The following is a 19,958-nucleotide window of genomic DNA, read 5'->3' as shown; positions in this document are numbered from 1 at the left end:
TAAGATGCCTTATTTTATATATATATATATATATATATATATATAAATAAAATAAAATATATATATACTGCATAATCTATGACAATTGTTGAACACATTTGCTGGTAATGATAGTCATAATTTCTAGTCATCCAAGCTTTCAATGTGCTTGACACTACATTCACTACACACACACACATACACACACACACACACACACACACACACACACACATTGGTACACTGATGGCAGAGGTTGCTATTAATCAGAGGATGATCTAAAGCCTTTGGGAGCACAGTATCTTGCCCAAGGACACTTATTCTCATATTAGTGGACGACCCACTCTACCTCCTGAGCCACAGCCACCCTGTCCATTAGCGGACATTTACTTTGGTAGGGATGCACTTTTACCATTAATTGACATCTCAACCACTTGGTAGAGACTCACAATAAAAAACAACATGTGGTCAGTTGAAAAAAGCCAGTGTTTTTTATTGCACAGAGGGACTCAAAATTACAAACATCTTTACTGGGTGGGACCATTAACGGACTAAATATAATATACAAGCATATTTAGTACCATTAAAACATAAAGGCCATAAATAAACCCCTTCCTTTTAAAATATGAAATACCAACATTTGTTGATCCCTGGATACTGTTGTATGCAATGGCACATTGTATTCAATTCACACAATAAATCAGAATTTAAATGATAAGCGAAAACATCCTCACAAAAGTGAGAGTAGGTATAATTTTAAATAAATATCATAATAATTAATTTGCACAGTGAACACATATTTTATATAAAGGCTCCACTTCCACTGTAACTATTTAATTATATTTGTATGTCCATGAAACACAAGAGTCTCTTTTTAAAGAGCCAGTAAATAAATGTATGTAACAATTCAAGACCCCTGGTCCCATACAAACTATATATTATGAGGTTTAACACAGACACGATAAAGAGAAAAAGTCAGATTTGAATATTGAGTGCAGCTTGCTACAAACTGCAAAGTATGAACCCTATATTTCAATACAATGGATTTTATCAAGCACACACTGGACTTCAGCAAATGCAGCAGTAAATTCAAGGAAATGACATACTCAAACAGCAACTACAGCATTGATGCATGTGAGAAGTTCGGTATTCTAACCTCCCGTTCTTCAGCTGGACTTCGAATGAACAATCGGAGCAGCAACGACTTCAAATGACTCCTGAACTTCACGCCAACAAACGCATAAAAGACAGGGTTCAGGCAGCAGTGGGAGAAAGCAATGAGCCGGCACACATAGAACGCATAGTCAAGGTTGATGGTTGCGTCACAGTCATCGAATGGTTTAACCACATTGTCAGCCAAAACCCTCAGAAAGATAACCACATTGTACGGCACCCAGCCGAGGAAGAACACAGCCACGATGCAGAAGACTAACTTCACTGCTCTGTTCTTTGTGTGAGATCTTGTTCTTGTGATTTTCCACAGCAATTGAATGTAGCAGATAGCCATCACTGCAAAAGCGACCAAGAAGAAAATGTTCTGTTGGAAGACACTAATGCTTTTCCACAGGGGGTCTACGTACTCACAGCCCAGGGAGTGTTTATCTTTGTGGGGGATCGAGACAAGGGTGCTGTAGAGCAGGGAGGGAATGGCTGCTCCAATGCTGATTATCCACATGAGGAAAGACACATACGCCCCGGTGATGAGTCTTGGTGTGCTCAGGTTAGACAGCGGGTGGACCACTGCCAGATACCTGTAGATGGTCATGACGGTCAGGAAGAGGACGCTGCTGTAAAACCCAGTGAAGAAGACAAAAGTCACTATTTTGCAAAGGGCCTCTGAAAACAACCATCCCCAGATGTGGTAAATTGCCCAAAAGGGCAGACCGGTGGTGAAGACGAGGTCAGAGATGGCCAGGTTCAGGATGAAAATGTTGGTGAGAGACTTGAGGTTTTCGTACAAAGCAAGGATCACAAGGACGAGGATGTTTCCTGTGAGGCTCAGTGTGATCACAACGGAGAAGAACAAAGGAACGGCAATGGATCCAAACTTGACCACCTCGTCTTTTTCACACACTTCATCGCCATAGTCCAGGGAATATTGGTCAAAGGAAGAGTCATTCATTGCTGTTCAACTGGATCCTAGAAAAAAAAAGATAGAATTAGTTTGTGCATTACTGTAGGTTATTCTAAGTCATGTCACTGTTAAATCAACATAAAATAGAGACAAGAGGGTCAATTAGAGCAATAATAAGAAAAAGGGTATTTTTCCATGTTACACAAACTTCTTTAATGAGAACATAATAGTACGCCACTTGTGTAATGTTACTATATTTAGTGTATTTAGAGTATTTAGAAAACAACTGACCTACCTCTTGCTTGATGGGACTGATATGTTGTAGGATCAGGATGTGATGCCTTATACTCAGAAAGCTCAAAACGGGGTAGCTATTATAATCTCGTGACAGGCAGTGTTTTCTGTTCCTACTTCTGTTCCAGTAACCTGCTTTATTTTATCATAATGGCTTTGTCCTCACCTCTGCCGGATTTGTGCTTGTTTATTTAGACCACATCTCGGAGAAAGACAAATTGCTAACTTTCTCATAAAAAAACAACAAACAGACATTACACTATGTCTATGGAATGAATGTGTGTGTGGTTTAGATATCCCTCTCAGAGATTTCTGGAGCCAACACAATGGTGATAGGGGAGATTTTGTTCACGATGCTCACACCTTTGAACAATTATAAAATTGAACAGCAACATGCATTTCCATGAGCACTGTCTCTGTTTCTGTGGATAATCCACAACACATGCTGTGAACCGTTTTATTAAAGACTATTTATATTATACATTATTAGAAATCCCAAATGTGGACAAGTTAAACTAATTTACCTAAGTAAACTAAACGTAGTAACCAGCGCTTTAAGACAAGACATACTGAGACATTAAATGAGATATGAGACTTAAAATGGGTACTCTGGAACTTTAGTGTTGCACTTTCATAATGTCTTACCTATGGGGAACAGATTTTTTTTTTATTTTAAAGAAGGGTCAAAATTGATGGAGCAGAAGCAGAGATGCCCTGACTTTTAGTTGATGGTTTGGGTCCCTTAAGAAATGAGTCCCCACTAAAATTGACCAATGATCTGGGCGTTATATTAAATGTCAGACTATTTTAATTTTTAAGTAAATGCTATACAAAGGCTTTGCAAGTAATACAAGTTTTGTTTTAGTTGTTATAAACTAAATGGCGTTGGGGGGTGCAGTTGCGTTAAATACACTTTAAAGATGTGCAATAATAGAAAACAAAGGACCTCAGAGAGACGCATTTATGAATGTCATTGTGATCACATGACACCTCTGTTTACTCTGTTACGACAACCAAACTATCCAGCTTTAGGGTCCCGCCTACCAACCTCTAGTCATTGGTTGAAGGGCTACATGTCACTCTGTGATTGGACGACGCAATGTCAGCCACGACACTTTCAACAAGATTGTATGCTCTCATAAAATATCTGGTTTGTTATGGACTTGAGTCATATCTGTAAAAAGTATGTCAAAGTTATTTTTATTTTCTTATTCTTTCACCTGAAACTAAGCCATAGACTGTATGTATCGTCTGCCGTTGATGTCACGGTTATTTTCAAAATGTCTGTCAAAGGTTCACTGTGTCAAAGCTAACTAGTTAAATATAGCTACGTTAACTTCACCGTGACAGCCTCAAAAAGAACAAAAAACGTCTGTAAAAGCTCAGTAGCCAGCGTGTTGCTTCTTATCAGTGGTTCTTAGATGTTAGATAACAATATTAGCGCTGTACGAGCGGATAGTTAGGGTTGTAAAACTGTTTTCAAACTGTTGAAACCCAACTGACGTTAACCTAGTTAGCTGTTAGCTAACGTGGAACAAATCTTAGAGGCTTAGCTAGCGTTAGCGTTATTAATGTGTCGATGATTATGTATTAAACTTGGTTTGTTAAAGTTATAGCTAGATGGCATACAACATACTCTTTGCATGCTTTGTTTACTACCTCTCAGCTCACTAACAGGAGTTTACAGGAGGAGGACACCGTAACAAACGATCCAGCTAGTACTTCCTCTGTGTTATGATTGTCAGCTTAGTTGAAACTTTATCAGAGAGGAGTTGACTAAACTCTGTGGTCATCATGGCAGCCATAATGTGTGGTGCTGGTGTCTTATGGACACTGGGAGTTAAAGCAGCACATATAATTCAACACATTTTAGTGAAGAATAACTCACTCTCTCCCGGTATTTCCTAAGTGGATGAGTGAGATTTAGCATTGTCTAGTTTAACCAGCATCCAGCGAGAACTAAGTTACATTTATGTTAGGTAGATCTTCCAGCCTACCATGCCTGTTTTCCATGAAATATGTTGGGTTTAAGTATGTGTTACCGACCCACAGACTTTATGGACCAAAGACAGTGTCCTGGCTGATCCAACGTTCATCAGGACGCAGGACATTTTACTCTCTTGTTGTTGTTACAGTGATCAAGTTATGCAAATGCGCTCCTTTGGTATTCTTCTTCTTCAGTAAATCAAGAATCCTGGAATTTCATCCATAAATTCACAATGTTGCAGTTATATTAGAATGTAATTACCTTCTTATTGTGTCATTACAAATACAAAGATGCGTAGTTTGACAGATGTAAAATAAAACAGTTGAATAGTTGTTGGTAGCCAGAAGATCAGAATGTGTAAAGTGACATTTGTTATACAAATCATACATTACCAGATGCAATGTACCCATCATGAGAACGGTCATTAATGTGTCAAACATTTTTGTGTATCAAGTGTGCCACGAGGGAGTACAGTGTGTTGGAGCGTTCGTGTCCATCTTTTGTTCCTGACTGCTTCTGATTCTCTGACTCAGCAGACTGGATGTGACCCGGTGACCCAGCGGTGGGGCCATGGCTGCTGGGGCTACAGTCGGGGAGAGCCAACTCCAGAGGATTATCCGAGATCTGCATGGTACGGCAGCTTTATGTGTGTGTGTGTGTGTGTGTGTGTGTGCGCCTGTTCGTGTGAATGTGTGTGAATAGATTGGCTGCAGGCAGTTTTGGGCTGACATGGTTTGACTGAAGAGAGGAGAAAGAAGGGACATGATGTGATGTCATGACCTGAGTCTCAGAGTCAAGTCCAAGTACAATCTTTACAATTGGAACTATCTGACCTTTCCTGGTCATCAAATCATTTGGGAAAACGTGCACCTGACCTCATGTCCCTGTAGAAAGGGTGTGGTGGAAGCCTCTGTCAGCATGCAGCGAGACAGAGAGTGCATACTGAGGATGCACCCATCACGGGTGTCCTTCCAGTTTTTGCGATGGATACGAGGCAAGTGGTTGATTTACAGACTAGCTGAGCTTGAAGAGGTTAGAAATGGAAATAGTTTGAAGATTTAGACACCAGGAGTGTTTGGGTGTGAGTGTGTAACCAAAAAGCATTTTCTTTTGTTTTAGGCCTTGTGACTTTAGGTAAAAGGAGATACACATTTCTGCCTTTTTGTTTCGATGCTTCATCCCTAATATATATTTGCCGACATGCCACCTATTTGTATGAACCCTGTGCTGTTATTATAATCCCTGATCTTTTTTCATTTCTGAACCATGTGAATCTCAGAGGCTGTGGCAGAGCTTGCAAAGGAGTACAGGGAAAGTGGGGAGCCAATCACAGATGACAGTACCAACCTGCACAAGTTCTCCTACAAACTGGAGTACCTGCTGCAGGTGTGATTTATTTAGCTTATACTCAAGGAAGATGTGAATAACTAGATGATCAATGCGTGCCTCAAAATACATGTTCAACAGTTTTCCGTTCCAACTGTATCAATATATATATATCTATCTTTCAGTTTGACCAGAAGGACAAAACTACATTTCTTGGTACAAAGAAGGATTATTGGGAATACTTCACTGACTGTCTGGCTAAAATCAAAGGAGCCAATGATGGGATCCGCTTTGTCAAATCCATCACTGAGGTAAGAAGATTTTTTTTTTTTTTTACTATGACTTCGCTAATATAACGCTGATTACATACTAATCATTAACTCCTTGTATGAGACGTATCCGTAGTCAGCATGTTACCTATCCTAGACGGTGGTTGGCACGCCCCCAGTTTAGAGAAACAGACTGGAGTACTAGCACAGGAGCGAAGCAACATACTGCTATGGGGCAGCAGCAACATTTATTTTAGCTACCGAAAAGAAAGGCCCACCTAAAAAAGTAATACCAGTTTAAGTATGCTATATTTAGAATATTTTCTAAACGGGAACTAGACTGAAAGTGAAACTTATCTATGTAGTTTTTGTAAATAGAGTCTTGTTGCTTTGAAAGAGCATAGATAAATTCAGTAATTGGTTGGAAAAATTATGAATTGTTGCGTTTAAAATAGACCCTAACTGCATCGTTACATCTTGAACACATTGATAACATCATTTCGAATAAATAATGAACTGTCATTTACTTTTTTTTGTTTTTGACGTTCCTGCAGTTTGAGTATGAAGTTAACACCAAAGGCTCCACGTAAAACAATGTATTTCTTTTTTTTTCTTCGATAGCTGAAGACATCTATGGGGAAAGGACGAGCGTTCATCCGATACTCCCTCGTACATCAGCGACTGGCTGACACCCTGCAGCAGTGTCTGATGAACCAGAGAGTCACCAGGTAAAACTGTCAGAGCACAACACGTCTCTTTGCAATGTTTTTTTGTCATGCAGATATGAAGAATGGGGCTTTTGTTGAAGTGCAAGTAAACTGAATATAAAAATGGAACTGCACCTGTTTTTTGGATCACAAGGAAACACTTTTGCAGAAATAGGCATTTGATTTCCTTATTTACACTGAACTGAATGTTGATGTTCTGTTGTGCTGTTTTACTTCACCATTTCCCCTCTCTGTTAAAGTAGCAGTCAGTAGCATCAGCTGTAGTTGAGTCTAACAAAGACAAATTAAGATACTGTTTTTATGATTATTTACCCGAGTTTAGAGTGTAGAGCCAGAGAAATACACAACTACAAGGAAAAAGAAGGCATACATCAGTCATTTGGTGCCATAGGCCTTTTTTCTGGTTTAGGTGTCACTTTCTTCTTAGGTGTCAAAATATTGGACAAAACGTACTTTTCTTAGTCACCATTATTGTTTCTTGTTGTTACGCTATGTTCTACTGTGACCTCTTCCTCATCTCTTTTCCCGCAGTGACTGGTACTATGCAAGAAGCCCCTTCTTGAAGCCCCACCTTACTGTTGACATAATCAACCACCTGTACGAACTCAATGAGGTCCAGTTTGATGTGGCCTCCAGGGGCCATGATCTTGATGCTTCCTGGCCCACCTTTGCAAGGTAACAAACAAAACGAATCATGAAAACAACATGTAAAGCAGATAAATACCACACAAATATCTACCAAGTATTACAGAAACATGTGTGTCTAAATACAGCCTTTGCACCTACTTTGGAGTACAGTATCTTTACAGTATATTTAATTTTCTGATCAACAGGAGAACACTGGGAAACTCACCTGGCCACATGTGGAAACCACCAAGTCGCAGTTCCAGTATTAACAGTCTGGCCAGCACCTACTCCCAGGTAACGCACATATAACATCATTTTATCATAATACTAAAATGATTGCATGAGGTTCATCACTCCTCCTCTCTTCCTTCCCTTCTCCTCTGGTTTCCATTGCAACCATCTAGCAAGCACACGAGTTCCCTTCCAGCCCCGACTATGGTCAGGGTCTGCTTAGTGACCTGAACGAGTCTCTGCCTGCCTGCAACGAGGATGTCAGCACAGTTGAAGATCTTCGCCTGGAGCTGGACCAATCAGAGCTGAAGCAGCGAGAGCTCCTCGATAAGGTGCAGCAGCTGGGTGAGGAGGCTGCTGAGCTCAGGGGCGTAGTTGTGCAGCTCCAGAGGCAGCTGGATGTGTCCCTTGCTGCCCAAGAGGAGCAACAGGGCTTGCAAGGAGATCTCAATGCTCTTCAGGGAAGAGAAGAAGCCCTGTCCAGAGACGTGGAAGCACTCAGGACTGGGGAAAAAGCCAGGGAGGCTGAACGACAGCTGCTCCAGGAAAAGTTGGCAGCTGCTGAGGGGAAGAACATAGAGCTCCTGGCCAAGTTGGACGGGGTTCTCAATGAGAAGGGCCAGCAGGCAACCAGTTATTTTGATTCAGCTCAAAAGATACACGAGTTGCTGGACAGATTGAAAGAGGCAGAGAGAGGGAAGATGGAAGCTGTAGCTGAGGTAGAGGATAAGAAGAGACTGGCAGAAAGGCTAGAGGATGAGCTGAGAGTCAAGCAGGCAGCTGCAGAGCGTGGCGAAACAAAACTCGGAGCATTAGTTATATCTGCGTCTGAGGAGAAGGCCAAGTCAGAGGCGAAAGTGGAGGAACAGTGCAGAGCCATTGATAAGCTGCAGGGGGCCTTGACAGTGAGAGAGAAGGAGGCGAGCAACCTCCAAAGGCAACTGCAGGACCTTCAAGGATCTCTAGAGGAGAAGGAGAAAGAGGTGCAGGAGGTGAAGATGAGGGCACAAAAAGATAAAGATGAAATGCTGAAGAATGCTGCTGCTTTAAAAGAGTCCTTAGAAGTAGAAGTCACTGCCCTTAAGGAGCAACTAAAGAGGAAAGAGGCAGAGTTTACCTCCAGCTGCAAGACACTACAACAGCTAGAAGCCAAGAACCAAAGCCTGATCACAGAGAGGGACAAACTGACCACTAACCTCGTTGAGCTGGAGGGTGACGTCAAAGAACAAGTCACGAAGATAGAAGAGTACAAGACGCAGTGCGGCAATCTAATTGAAGTAAATAAGAAACTGATGACCACGGTGAAGAGAAACGGGGAGCTGAAGAAGGAGATGGCGGAAAACCGAATAGTGCTTGAAGCTGAATTAGCAGCGCTAAGAGCTTCTGAGAAACAGCTCCGCGGCCAGATGGATGATACCAAGATGACAGTGGATGAAAAAGAGAAGTGCTTGCGTGAGGAGAACCGCAAGCTGGATGAGAATCTGCAGCGAGCCACGATGGCCGTAAAGCAGTCCGAGGCCGCGTCAAAGCGGCTGGAGCATGAGAACCAGAGTCTGAGAGAGGAGCAGGACACTGTGAAAGCAGCTCTCAGCCGCATGCAAGCTGACCTGAAGAGTGTTAACGGGCAGATCGGAGATTTGGAGAAGAACTTAGGAGCGTCACGCAAGAACGAAGCAAGCCTTCAAGAACAGCTTCAAGCCAAAGAGGCCGAGCTACAAAGTAAAGAGAAGAACCTTGTTGAGGTGCTGTCCGGCTTAAAATCTCTTGAGGCCCGGGAGAAGGAGCTTGAGATTGCCAAAGCTGATGCAGAAGCAACTTGTGCTAAACAGACAGAGGCGATCGAAAGGATTACCTCGGACAAGCACGCGATGGAGAAATCTCAGCTGGAGAGGAGCGCAGTCCAGGCAAAAGAGAACCAGGATGTGACAGGCACACTTGAAGGCCAACTGGAGATGTGCATGAAAGAAGTGTCCAGACTCCAGGCAGAGATCCTGGACCTGAGGGTGCGGCTACAGAGGTCTGAGGAGGAACGGCTAAAATCACAAGCACAGCTGGAGGTGACGGAGGCCCAAAGAGACGAGCTCAGGACTCTGACCGAGCATCTTAAAGTCCAGGCAGAGGCGCTGAATCAAAGGCATGTAATAGAGCTTATGGAGTGCAAAAAGAGAGAGGAGGCTCTGATTGAACAGCGTGATAGCGAAGTAGCCGCCCATGCCGAGTTGTCTATCTCTGCGGCTGCCATCCGAGAAGAGCTGTCCGCCCTCAAGGCAGAAAATGGCAAGCTAGCCTCAGAGAACCGCGAGACACGTGATGGTCTACACAAGGCAAACACAGAGATGGCGGAGCTTGGGATGACCATCTGTAAGCTAAGTGCAGAAAAGGAGGAGGTTAGAGAGCATTGGGCAGGGGACGCTGCCAGGATTGAAGAAGTGGGGAAAGAGGTGGAGCGACTTGAAGAGAGCATGGCAGAACTACAGCTGGAGAATACCAAACTAAGAGAGGAGCTGACACAGAAGGTGAAACTCCCAGAGACCATCGTGGAGCTCCAGGGGCAGCTGGACAAGGCCAAGAACCAAATGAAGAGTGTCAAGGGCTCTAACCGAGAGGAGGTGGAGGCCGTCAAGTTCCAAATGAGCTCGGAGAGCATGAGTCATCAGGTCCAGATGAAGGTGAATCAGTCAGAATTGCATTTACACCTAAGATCAGATCTCAATGCCGGCCTGACCAGCTCTACCATGCATGCATTTACACCTGGCATTAACTGTCCTCTCCAGAGAATGTATCCAGATCGCATTTTAACTCTGATCCCAAGCAGTCATAGCGTTTTTGGCCCCTGTCACATTTTACTCGCTAAGGCCTTTTTTTCAAAGTTGTAATTACACAGTTTGGCACACTTTAGTAACTGACTTTGCATGTAACGCCATCATCAAGTCAACATTTTGATCTGTCCAATACTTAACCTTTGGTTTATGACCAGCAAAACTAAAGTAATTCCCATCAGCCTCAGCTTTTAGTTTAGTGCTAATTAGCAAATTTCAGCGTGCCAACGTACTTCTAAAATTGTGAACATGGTAAACATTATATCTGAATAGCAGCACCATCATTGTAAGCATATTATCATTTAGCTCAAAGCCCCGCTGGGCCTTTACGGCCTCACAGAGCTGCTAGCATGGCTGTAGACTCTTCCTGTTTCTTTTTTTTTATGTTTATCTTATATTTCAGAGTGTAAATGAGCAGCTGGACAAGATGAAAGCACAGCTGCAGGAGGAGTCGAAGCAGGTGTCCAGCTTGCAGAGCAAAGTGTCTGAACTAGAGGTCTGTGTCTTTCAAGCGTCAAACACAGTGATTGGTCATTACAGGGGGAGAATTGTGTTTTATGTAAATAGACCATCATCAGAAGAAAATGTACTCACTTTTTCAAGTCTTAAGACATCCATATATGATTAAGAGAAGACTGTAGATAGATTGCAGTCAAAAGTGCAACATCCTATAGTCACACCAGCACCTTTATCATTAGTGGATTTGCAGAGAGGATGGAGAAAAGGAAGCTACACACCACATGGGACATAATAACTGTCTGATTGTTTGTTTAGTACTCATTAACAGGAGACGATTTTCAGGTCTGTTTTTTTTATAATGCGAGACCTTGATTGCTTTAGCAGTTTTCTTTGATTGCAGAAGGTAGAATACAAAATAACTGCAATGTAATGGTCCCTATCCAATTGATAGCTCAACGAAATTGCTTTCAAATCATAATTCATCCTCTCTGGTTTGATGTGTTTATGGATCAATATGATTGATATTGGATTTAACTGAATGACATGTTTCTACATGCTGTGGTTCTCAACCTGGGGGTCGGGGACTCGCCTGTACCGGTGATATAATTGGCCTCAGAATAGATGTTATTGAGTGTATTTGTGAGAGTCAAAGTGTGCCTGCACATGAGATTCAGATTCTTATAGTACAATACTTGAAGTGCGTTCAACAGAATTGAGACCAACTTCAGAACAAACATGGAACAATTGTTTAATTTATAGAGAAGAATATGTCAAAGATGTTTTTACTAATGGTTATTTTTTTGCATGTTTTTATAATGTTTAATAAAGGCTGCAAATGAGAAGTACTTGCTTCTAACTGGCGAGAAAGATACTCACATCACAAAGGCAGAAACATCCATTCGTGAGAGTGAGAGCGAGATTCAGCAACTGAGAAATGCAGTAACCAGGTGCGTTTTTTTTGGACCAGTGATACCTGCACATTTCATCCGGGTGCAAAAATACAGCTGCTGACTTATCCTCCTTACACTTACTTCTCTTCAGTGCTGAAGAAGCCCACGCGGCATTGCAAAAGGTCAGCGAGGAATTGACGCAGAAGCTCAACACAGCAGAAGGTGACAAACAAAACCAGAGCCTGAAGATGACTGCAGAGATCGATGACCTCAACAGAACCAAAGTCAACCTGGAGGAGCGGCTCATCGAGCTTATACGGTACGACCTGCCTCTATTACAGCTGTCAGCAGCGTCAGGGGTGCATGTTTCTAGAGTTTCTTAATGAAAGAAGGGATAAAGTTCATTTTCTTGTTGGATGTCTACCGCCTTGTTATGTTTTGGTTGCCACAGGCTCTTTGATAGACCCACTGGGGAATGTGTTTTAAATTGGTTCTTCGAGTAAGAGTAGATCTCTGATGTTATTATACTTGACATCGAAGAGGGAGAGTTAAGGCTGAGGATCAGGGGGAAAGGCTTCGATGAATTCTGAGATACTTTACAGAGAACAGAGCAGGTAATGCTGAGAGGCCAACATAACAGGTGAAGTGTGGTAGAGAACCGAATAGAAAGACAGCTTTTCATCATTAATTCTACACTGGATTCAGGGACAACTATTGCCTCAAAGGGTTTCATACTCTGTAAGGGATAAAACACATATACAATGATTCACTCAACTCCTTTGGGATTGACTGTAATCATGTGTGCCCACATGGATTACAGTCTTTTCTTCTTTAGTATCATGTATGGCTTCATTGTTCTTCTCAGCTGCATCTTTTGGGGTAATGAGGCTACTTCCGGTGTCAAGTATATCCAACATGGTAGTATACAATTACAGTTCATATGTGCACATGTGCATTACATGCTCAATTTGTTCAGTCTTCAAAGGTCTTGTTTATTTTACAATTAGCTACTATCTGCCTCCGCAACAGCTTTGAAATACTGAGCATTGTGTATTCCAACATCCAACAGAACACAATAATGAATGTTACTATGAGGAAGTTTAAACTGGTTGTGAAACAGACTCAATGTAGTACTGATGTTCCCTACATAACTAAAGAAGAAGATTGGTTATTTTTATGAAGTTATTCTTAGTGCAGAAATATGGTTTCTAAAAGGACACAGAATGAAAATTCCTCGTAGTAGCTTTAATTTGAACTCATACATGTGAAAACAACATTTTTATCTTCGATCCATCACAGAATGACTCACAACTTGAATGCGTTTGTCTTTTTTCGCATTACAGGGACAAAGATGCTCTTTGGCAGAAGTCCGACGCTCTGGAGTTTGAGCAGAGACTACGAGCAGAGGAGCGCTGGTGGTTAGTGGACAAGGAGGCCACGCAATGCCTCGGCTGCCAGGGCCAGTTCACCTGGTGGCTGCGCAGACATCACTGCAGGTGAGCCTTCCGTGGACACTGGGGCCAACTGCACACCGTTGCTCCTGGCACTGTTTGATTTTCACACTACATACAGTAGCACTTCTCAAAATGCCTAAATGCCACAAAATGACTGGTACGATATGGATGAAAACCCTTTTTTTTTTTTTATCCTTACATTTTACATTTTCTAGGCTGTGTGGACGCATCTTCTGCTACTACTGCAGCAACAACTTTGTGACGACCAAGCACAGTGGGAAGAAGGAGCGCTGCTGCCGGGACTGTTACACCCAACACAGCGTGGTGGTGGAGAGGTTCACAGAGGCAGAGCTGAGTCCCTCAGACGCTCAGTCTCCTCCACCGGGAGCTGGACCCCAGCCACCACCTGAGCCAGCCCCGTATAAACCCACTCCCAGGGTAACAGGTGAAGAGGCAAAACACATGCTAACTACTACATGCTAACATGACTGCAACCTTGGCCCAAAAAGATGATTGCTAGTAGTTCTCCGGCCCTTTACTGTAAGGTCACTGGGAGCGTTTAAGCAGAAGTAAAGAGATTGAGTTTATCATATTCAGGAACAAGGACAGAAACTTTTGCCGCAGAAGTCTTGTTCAATAGACAAAAGGGGAAGTGGGTGACATTTCCTTTCACATGAGAAGCTGTTTTATTTTTACGGTAAAGAAAGGGACTCTGCATAATGTTACAATGGGTCTCTTTTTGTGGTGGCTTTGTCTCAAACATGATTTCTAGAATGTTTTTTCTTCTCTACTGTGTACACTCAATACGTGTTATGCATACTGTGTAATCACAAGACTATACTATGAGAATATGTAGTGGTTCAATAGTTTAATTTGTTCCTCACAGTTTCAGACCCCAGCCACAGATCTGACGATGGAGTTTTTGACATAATCACAGAGGAGGAAGTGAACGGCGTCTACGACAGTGACGCCACCTCCCAGACCACAGGAGGCTCCCTGGAGGGAGAACAAGACCGACGGCCTCCAGGAGCACTGGATATGTGAGTGTGATATATATATATATATATATATATATGAATTCAATCAGTTATAGCTCTAAGAAGAGAGACAACTACATACAGTACACTCATGAAGTGTACTGGTGTTGTGTTGGCTAAGCAGAGCTTGTTTCAAGTCAAAAGGCCTGTATGGTCGGGTGCTGGACGCATTTAAATACAAAACTAGAATCACTGCCTCAGTCAAATTTCAGTTTACATCCATGTCTGTCCATAACTAGCATATGAATTATTGATTTATGCCCCAAAATGTTTTTTGTGAGGTCACAGTGACCATTGACTACCAAAATCGAATCAGTTCAACCATGAGTCCAAATGGACGTTTTGTGAAATTCCCTCCAGGCATTCCTGAGATATTGTGTTGAACGTATATACAGATGGAAACATAATGCCGTCACGGAGGAATACAACACAATAGTTTTATGATTAAGGTGTAAATGTTTCAAATCCTGTAAAGCAACCAAGCAATGAGGCGTTCTTCCGGCTTGCCGTGTTGTTTTCACCTCCTCGAACTTTCAAAGGTGGGAAGTAGGATTAAGGAAGTGAACTAGTTCTGTATTAATAATGCAACCCCAATTGGGTCAGAGGAAATTACAAAGAGACAATGTGTCCATTCTAACCTATATCAGTCATTGTTGTAAACAACAAGATCATTGAAGACACTCATCATGGCCCATTACCCTAGACTGTCCCACTCTCTTAGAAGTCACAGCACACCCCAGGAAATAGGATCTCCAACATGTAGCACCCTGAGTTCAGCACACATATTTCTGCCTCTTACCAGGTGTCAAATAGTAATTAGGGAAGTGTTTCTTCTTGTTTCCATTGATCAGCGAAAAAGCAATTTATAAGAATAAAGAAGTGCCAGTTTCATGCTACTGAAGGCGAAAGGATAGTGGAGAGAGGCTGAAGCACTCATGTGTTACCATTATGTTGTGTGTAATGTTTTTTCAACACCTTTATGTGCAGAAGTATTCTGTCGTTGCTGTTATCCTAGATACCACAAATATAAAATACACAATGTACAAAGATGTACCTCAATGATAACTGGGGGGGAAGATGAGTTAACATTGAAGTAACTTGTGTTTAGATTGAAGTCAATGTCATAAATATTGTTCAACATAATGTATAAAACCTGCAGAATGGATGGGTTAAATCCATGATGATGAATCTGAAGTGTATCACCAAGACATTTTGAAGACAGCTCTGCCTATGTCACCAGGATACTTTGATTATCATTAAAGAGTTCTATGCATTGAAAACTAAATGTTACAGTGTGTGTTTTGTGTGTCTTGTGTGTCTTGCAGAGGCACAAGAGATGTGACGCCTGATGACCCTGAAGACCATGTTGCCACTGTTCAGGATTCAGAAATCAACCTTCTCAAATCAGGAGATGTCACGTAAGTCTTGACCGTTGGTTAACTTAATGGGTCACTTTGGTATTTTTTCCACCTGGACCCTATTTTATGTTTTTGTGTCCGAGTGAAGAACAATAGGGGACGACAATTTTTGAAACTGCTCCATTATTTAGGGAGAACGCTGCAGAGGACAGCCGTAAAAACGTTAATGTTGTTGCTGAATATTTAGCTGATTTCAACAATGTAGGTTTTCCATGATGTTGTCAGACATCAATAAGAACAATCTGAGTCTGTCAGAGGAAAGAAACAAGCACTTTTATAGGACGTAAGTTGACGGTGAGAAATTGCCCAAAACGACAACATTGCAGCCCGTTTGCCGTCTGACGCATTCTCCCTCAATACTGGACCAGTTTAAAAAAATAAGACACAAAATGGACACAAAAACATGGAAAAATTGCATCCAAGTTGAAAAATTAACAAAGTGACCCTTTAATGTGATGAGTCACTCGGTATTCATACCACTCTTAAAATGAATTTGGGCTCATTGCAGGATGGCCGTCCCTCTCAGCATTGAAGATATTTCTCAGTTTGGCGACGGTTCCAGGGAAATCTTCGTCAAATCCAGCTGTTACAGTGTGATAACTGTCGCCGTGGGTGACTGCGGGCCAACCATCAGCTGGATGTTTTCCTCAGAGCCTAAGAGCATCTCCTTTAGTGTGGTTTACAGGGAATCCACTGACACTCATGTGGAGCAGTCAAAGGTAGATGCGCTGCGTTGTGAGACTCAGTCCAAGGAAAAGTCCAAGAGCACAAAAGCCAATTTTGTTATATCATTTCAGATTAAAGTACATCATAAAGCTGGAGGCAGTGCTTTTCAATTGTTAAAAATGGCAGCCACTTAAAAAATGATGATGATTTAAAAGCAGAAGTTGTCACTAGACACAATGGACTGACCCTGTGCATGCTTTCATGGGCGCCCCCTACAGTCTTTAGTTATTTACTTGATCTTTCAAATATCACTGACTGAGGAAAACCACTGCCGGTTGCCAGTGTTGCAGCGCTCAGCAGGTTGAGGTACACGTCCTGCACTTAAAATGTCAGGCTTGTAAAGGAGATATGACATTTTGTGTCATATATCATCCCCTATGTTACAATTATTATAATAATAATGGTAATTCAATTTTTGCTTTACAGCAAAAGCAATTGTGTAATGTAACGTAAATGTCATAAAAACAAAAGTATTGAAGCTGTTATGGTGGCCGAAGAGAGATTTGTTCAACAACCTGTGACAGAATCCTCTCATCTGTACATTGAGTTTAACTTCCTGTGTCGGTTCTTCTCTCAGGTCCTGATTCCTCTAACTCGCTGCAATTCCCATAAAGAGACAATTCAGGGACAACTGAAAGTCCGAAACCCCGGCGTCTACACGCTCATCTTTGACAACTCCTTCTCACGGTATGGAACTCCTGACATCCAGCGTCTTGGTGCTGATTCTTCCTCTCAGTGGGAGAAGCATGAGAATTACCGTTGTAAAGTGTTTTAACTCGTATCGTCTTTGCAATCATATCCCGGCACACTCAGTGTCTCGTTTCAACTACATCGGATTGCAGTCTTTTGATCAAAAACCCTTTTCCAACAGGTTTATCTCCAAGAAAGTCTTCTACCATCTGACCATGGAGAGGCCCATAATCTATGATGGAAGCGACTTTCCCTGAAGCTGGATGACATGATGTCACTGTGGTGGCAAATTCAGTGACTGTTTCTTATTAAGGTTTTGCTCTTTTGTTCCCAAAACCTGTTTTTACCCAAGTATTTCACGTTTTCTTTAATATTTAAGTGTGTGGTGTTCATGTTTTGAGGCGTTGTCAACAATCTGAAAACGGTTTTAGAAAGAAACAGAAAGACAAATGTTCATGCAAGTTTTATTGTGTTTTTAAAATATAAACCAAGTAATGCACGTACTTTTATTTCAGCTAGGTTTTAATTAGTAATCTGTCAAGTTTAAGACATTGTTTGATTTTGTTATTTTTTCCTTTCATTTCTGTCTGTTTGGTCTCAGTGTTGCTTCGATCTCTCTTTTTCCCAAATATGCTGTTACGTTAGGGAATGCAGATCACTGCAAGTAACACTCGGGGTATGAAATATGATAAGAGACTGTTGTCCAACAACAAGTATTTATTTGCAAAAGAAGTCTATGGAGACCCAGGAAAGATTTTTAAAATTTACTAAATCATGGTCAGTTGATGTGCAATCTTTTAAGTCAAAGCTCTCAGAGCAGAAACGTGCAGACACAGTGGTTTGCTCCTAGCTTGTTTATTAACTGACTTGTCTGAACACTATGTTTGCACTTTGCCAGCGCAGGAAGGAAAAAAAGTGACTGGCCTGGAAAAATACTGTTTCTGTTTGATCACATAGCATATGAATTCTGTGCAAATCTCAGGAGTGGGACATCAAATTGTGGAAGCATGTCCTAATGTTGTGTTTTTAGAAAAGAAAAAAAAGGAAAATTGCCATCTTACTTTCTGTGCAAGGAGATTACAAACCAGCTTTCTCCATTTGGTTATAGGAGCATATATGAAGCGGAGTGCCTGTTCTTACACAGACTGACTTACAATGATGAACACTATAAGTATATTAATGACTGTCAGCTTATGGGCTACAGTACTTTCAAAGTGCCTATTAACTCTTGATTGCCAGAGATTAGTTTTCATTTATATTGGTATATTTTACTCTTTGTTATCCGCATAAAACATGACACCTGGTATGAGTTGATACTATTCTGTCAAAATGTAATTCCAGTTACATTTAAATCACAATATGCACAGTATGTGTTTCAGTTTTATCAGTTGAAATGATTTTTCAGTCTGGATATCATTTGAATCTCTGGAATCTTTCTGTGATATGTTTAGATAACCCTCTGCGCTGATCTCTCGGTGATCAGAGGGGTTTCAGTGTCGTGTGCCGTTAATTGTTTCTTTTATAGCAAAGCAGTAAGGAAAAAACGGGCTCGCTCACTTTTGTACACAACCATACACTATGAAGCAAGGGCGTGTCTATATGCTGCTTTTATAGAGATGTGTTTGCACTTCACAGCCCGGTCACTTATATTTTTGATGGGTGTAAATTGGTTTCTATGCAAAGGCTCCTATTTTCTCTACAGAGCTGCACTTTGTTATAATTATTTTATAAATTCTTACAAACAACATTAAATCTGTTAAGTTTACCTTATCTTTGTCAAAGTGTTCGCGCTGGGACAGATTTTTCTACTTTCTGTTTTTGAAGGATAATTTGGGGGGAATGTAATGTGCATGAATCATCGCTACAAGCACTCAGTGTACCTGGTAATAGATCTGTCAAACCCAGTAAACATGAATAAAATGCCTCCGACATCCACCAATCTGTGTCTGATTTAGTGTTTGACAGCTTGAAACGACAGAAACAACAAGATTAACATATCTCTGTGTGCCGCCTGAATCATTCAGAAGTCTGACATTAACAGAGACGGCAGCACACAAACATTCCTGTTTAACAAGACCTCTTTTCTAAAAATATCAGAATCAGAATCAGCTTTATTGGCCATGTATGCGTACGCACACAAGGAATTCGACTCCGTGTTTTAGGTTGCTCTCAACGTACATACACAGAATATACAAATAAACAATAAATACATAAAAACAAGGACAACAAAGTAGAACAGAGGTAATATCTGAATATATCTCAATATACATCAGAAGTGATGTAGAGGGGAAAGTTTTTATAATCCCTAAAAATAAACAGTTCACTACTAACCTAGATCGTATGTGAATAAATGAACAGTTTTCCACGAAATTGACCGAATACACAAATTGATAAAATGAGCAATCTGACAAAAATTAATGCTTCAGAGAGAACAAAACACGTTTTCCATCAAAGTCAGGTCTGCGACTCATATCTCATGAATCTTTTCTTTCAGTTAGAGTTCAAAGTGGGAGTCCAGCCTGATGCTTCTGTGAAACATAACACAAGACCAACTGTTGTGTTTGTGTTTGGCGACACTTTCAGGCTCAGGAAAGCAGAGGGGTGAGTTTTGAGTATCTAACAAACACCAGCAGCAGCAACTATGAAGCTCTATGACCAAACAAGAAGCTATACCCTTTGCCTTCAAAATAAAAGAGGAACGTGTCTCTTCACAATCTAGCAACCTCTGGTTTATTTGACTTTTATCCTTCACCATAGTATTAGAGGCGGTTATTTGCAAGGCTTTAGAAATCAATGGAAAATTGTTTTTTTCAGAGCCATTTCTGACCAATAGTTTTTTATTCTGAAAATACACACAGGACTTGCTACATTTTGATTGTTGTGTGCTTGATAAATGTTGTATTTTACACCTGGGCAGAGAGAAAGTCTCAGCATCCCGTCCTACAGGAGT

The 19,958-nt window shown here is 41.3% G+C and overlaps 2 protein-coding genes across 3 annotated transcripts; one reads left to right on the top strand and one right to left on the bottom strand.

Moving 5' to 3' along the window:
- Positions 1-467: 467 nt before the first annotated feature.
- On the bottom strand, positions 468-2,114 carry LOC306694490 (chemokine XC receptor 1-like). Its single transcript, XM_079157371.1, has one exon. The coding sequence runs from the start codon at positions 2,099-2,101 to the stop codon at positions 1,097-1,099; it is 1,005 nt and encodes a 334-aa protein (XP_079013497.1). The 5' UTR covers positions 2,102-2,114; the 3' UTR covers positions 468-1,096.
- A 1,365-nt stretch (positions 2,115-3,479) lies between these two features.
- Positions 3,480-18,939, top strand: fyco1a (FYVE and coiled-coil domain autophagy adaptor 1a). Of its 2 annotated transcripts, none has more exons than XM_079158333.1 (18): positions 3,480-3,530; positions 4,868-4,965; positions 5,614-5,720; positions 5,846-5,971; positions 6,551-6,657; positions 7,189-7,332; positions 7,491-7,578; positions 7,689-10,184; positions 10,738-10,830; positions 11,622-11,740; positions 11,835-12,002; positions 13,027-13,179; positions 13,353-13,582; positions 14,024-14,177; positions 15,500-15,592; positions 16,101-16,311; positions 16,896-17,005; positions 17,190-18,939. In XM_079158333.1, exons 2-18 carry the CDS (start codon positions 4,905-4,907, stop codon positions 17,263-17,265), a joined length of 4,536 nt encoding a protein of 1,511 aa, XP_079014459.1. In that variant the 5' UTR covers positions 3,480-3,530; positions 4,868-4,904; the 3' UTR covers positions 17,266-18,939. The 2 variants fall into 2 exon arrangements, with proteins under 2 accessions (XP_079014459.1, XP_079014460.1); XM_079158334.1 differs by having other exon boundaries at positions 3,508-3,530; positions 4,871-4,965.
- The last annotated feature ends 1,019 nt before the right edge of the window (positions 18,940-19,958 follow it).

The sequence above is a fragment of the Pholis gunnellus genome (genome assembly GCF_910591455.1).
Source record: "Pholis gunnellus genome assembly, chromosome: 4".
Classification (NCBI taxonomy): domain Eukaryota; kingdom Metazoa; phylum Chordata; class Actinopteri; order Perciformes; family Pholidae; genus Pholis; species Pholis gunnellus.
This window is presented reverse-complemented; position numbering and strand designations above follow the sequence as displayed.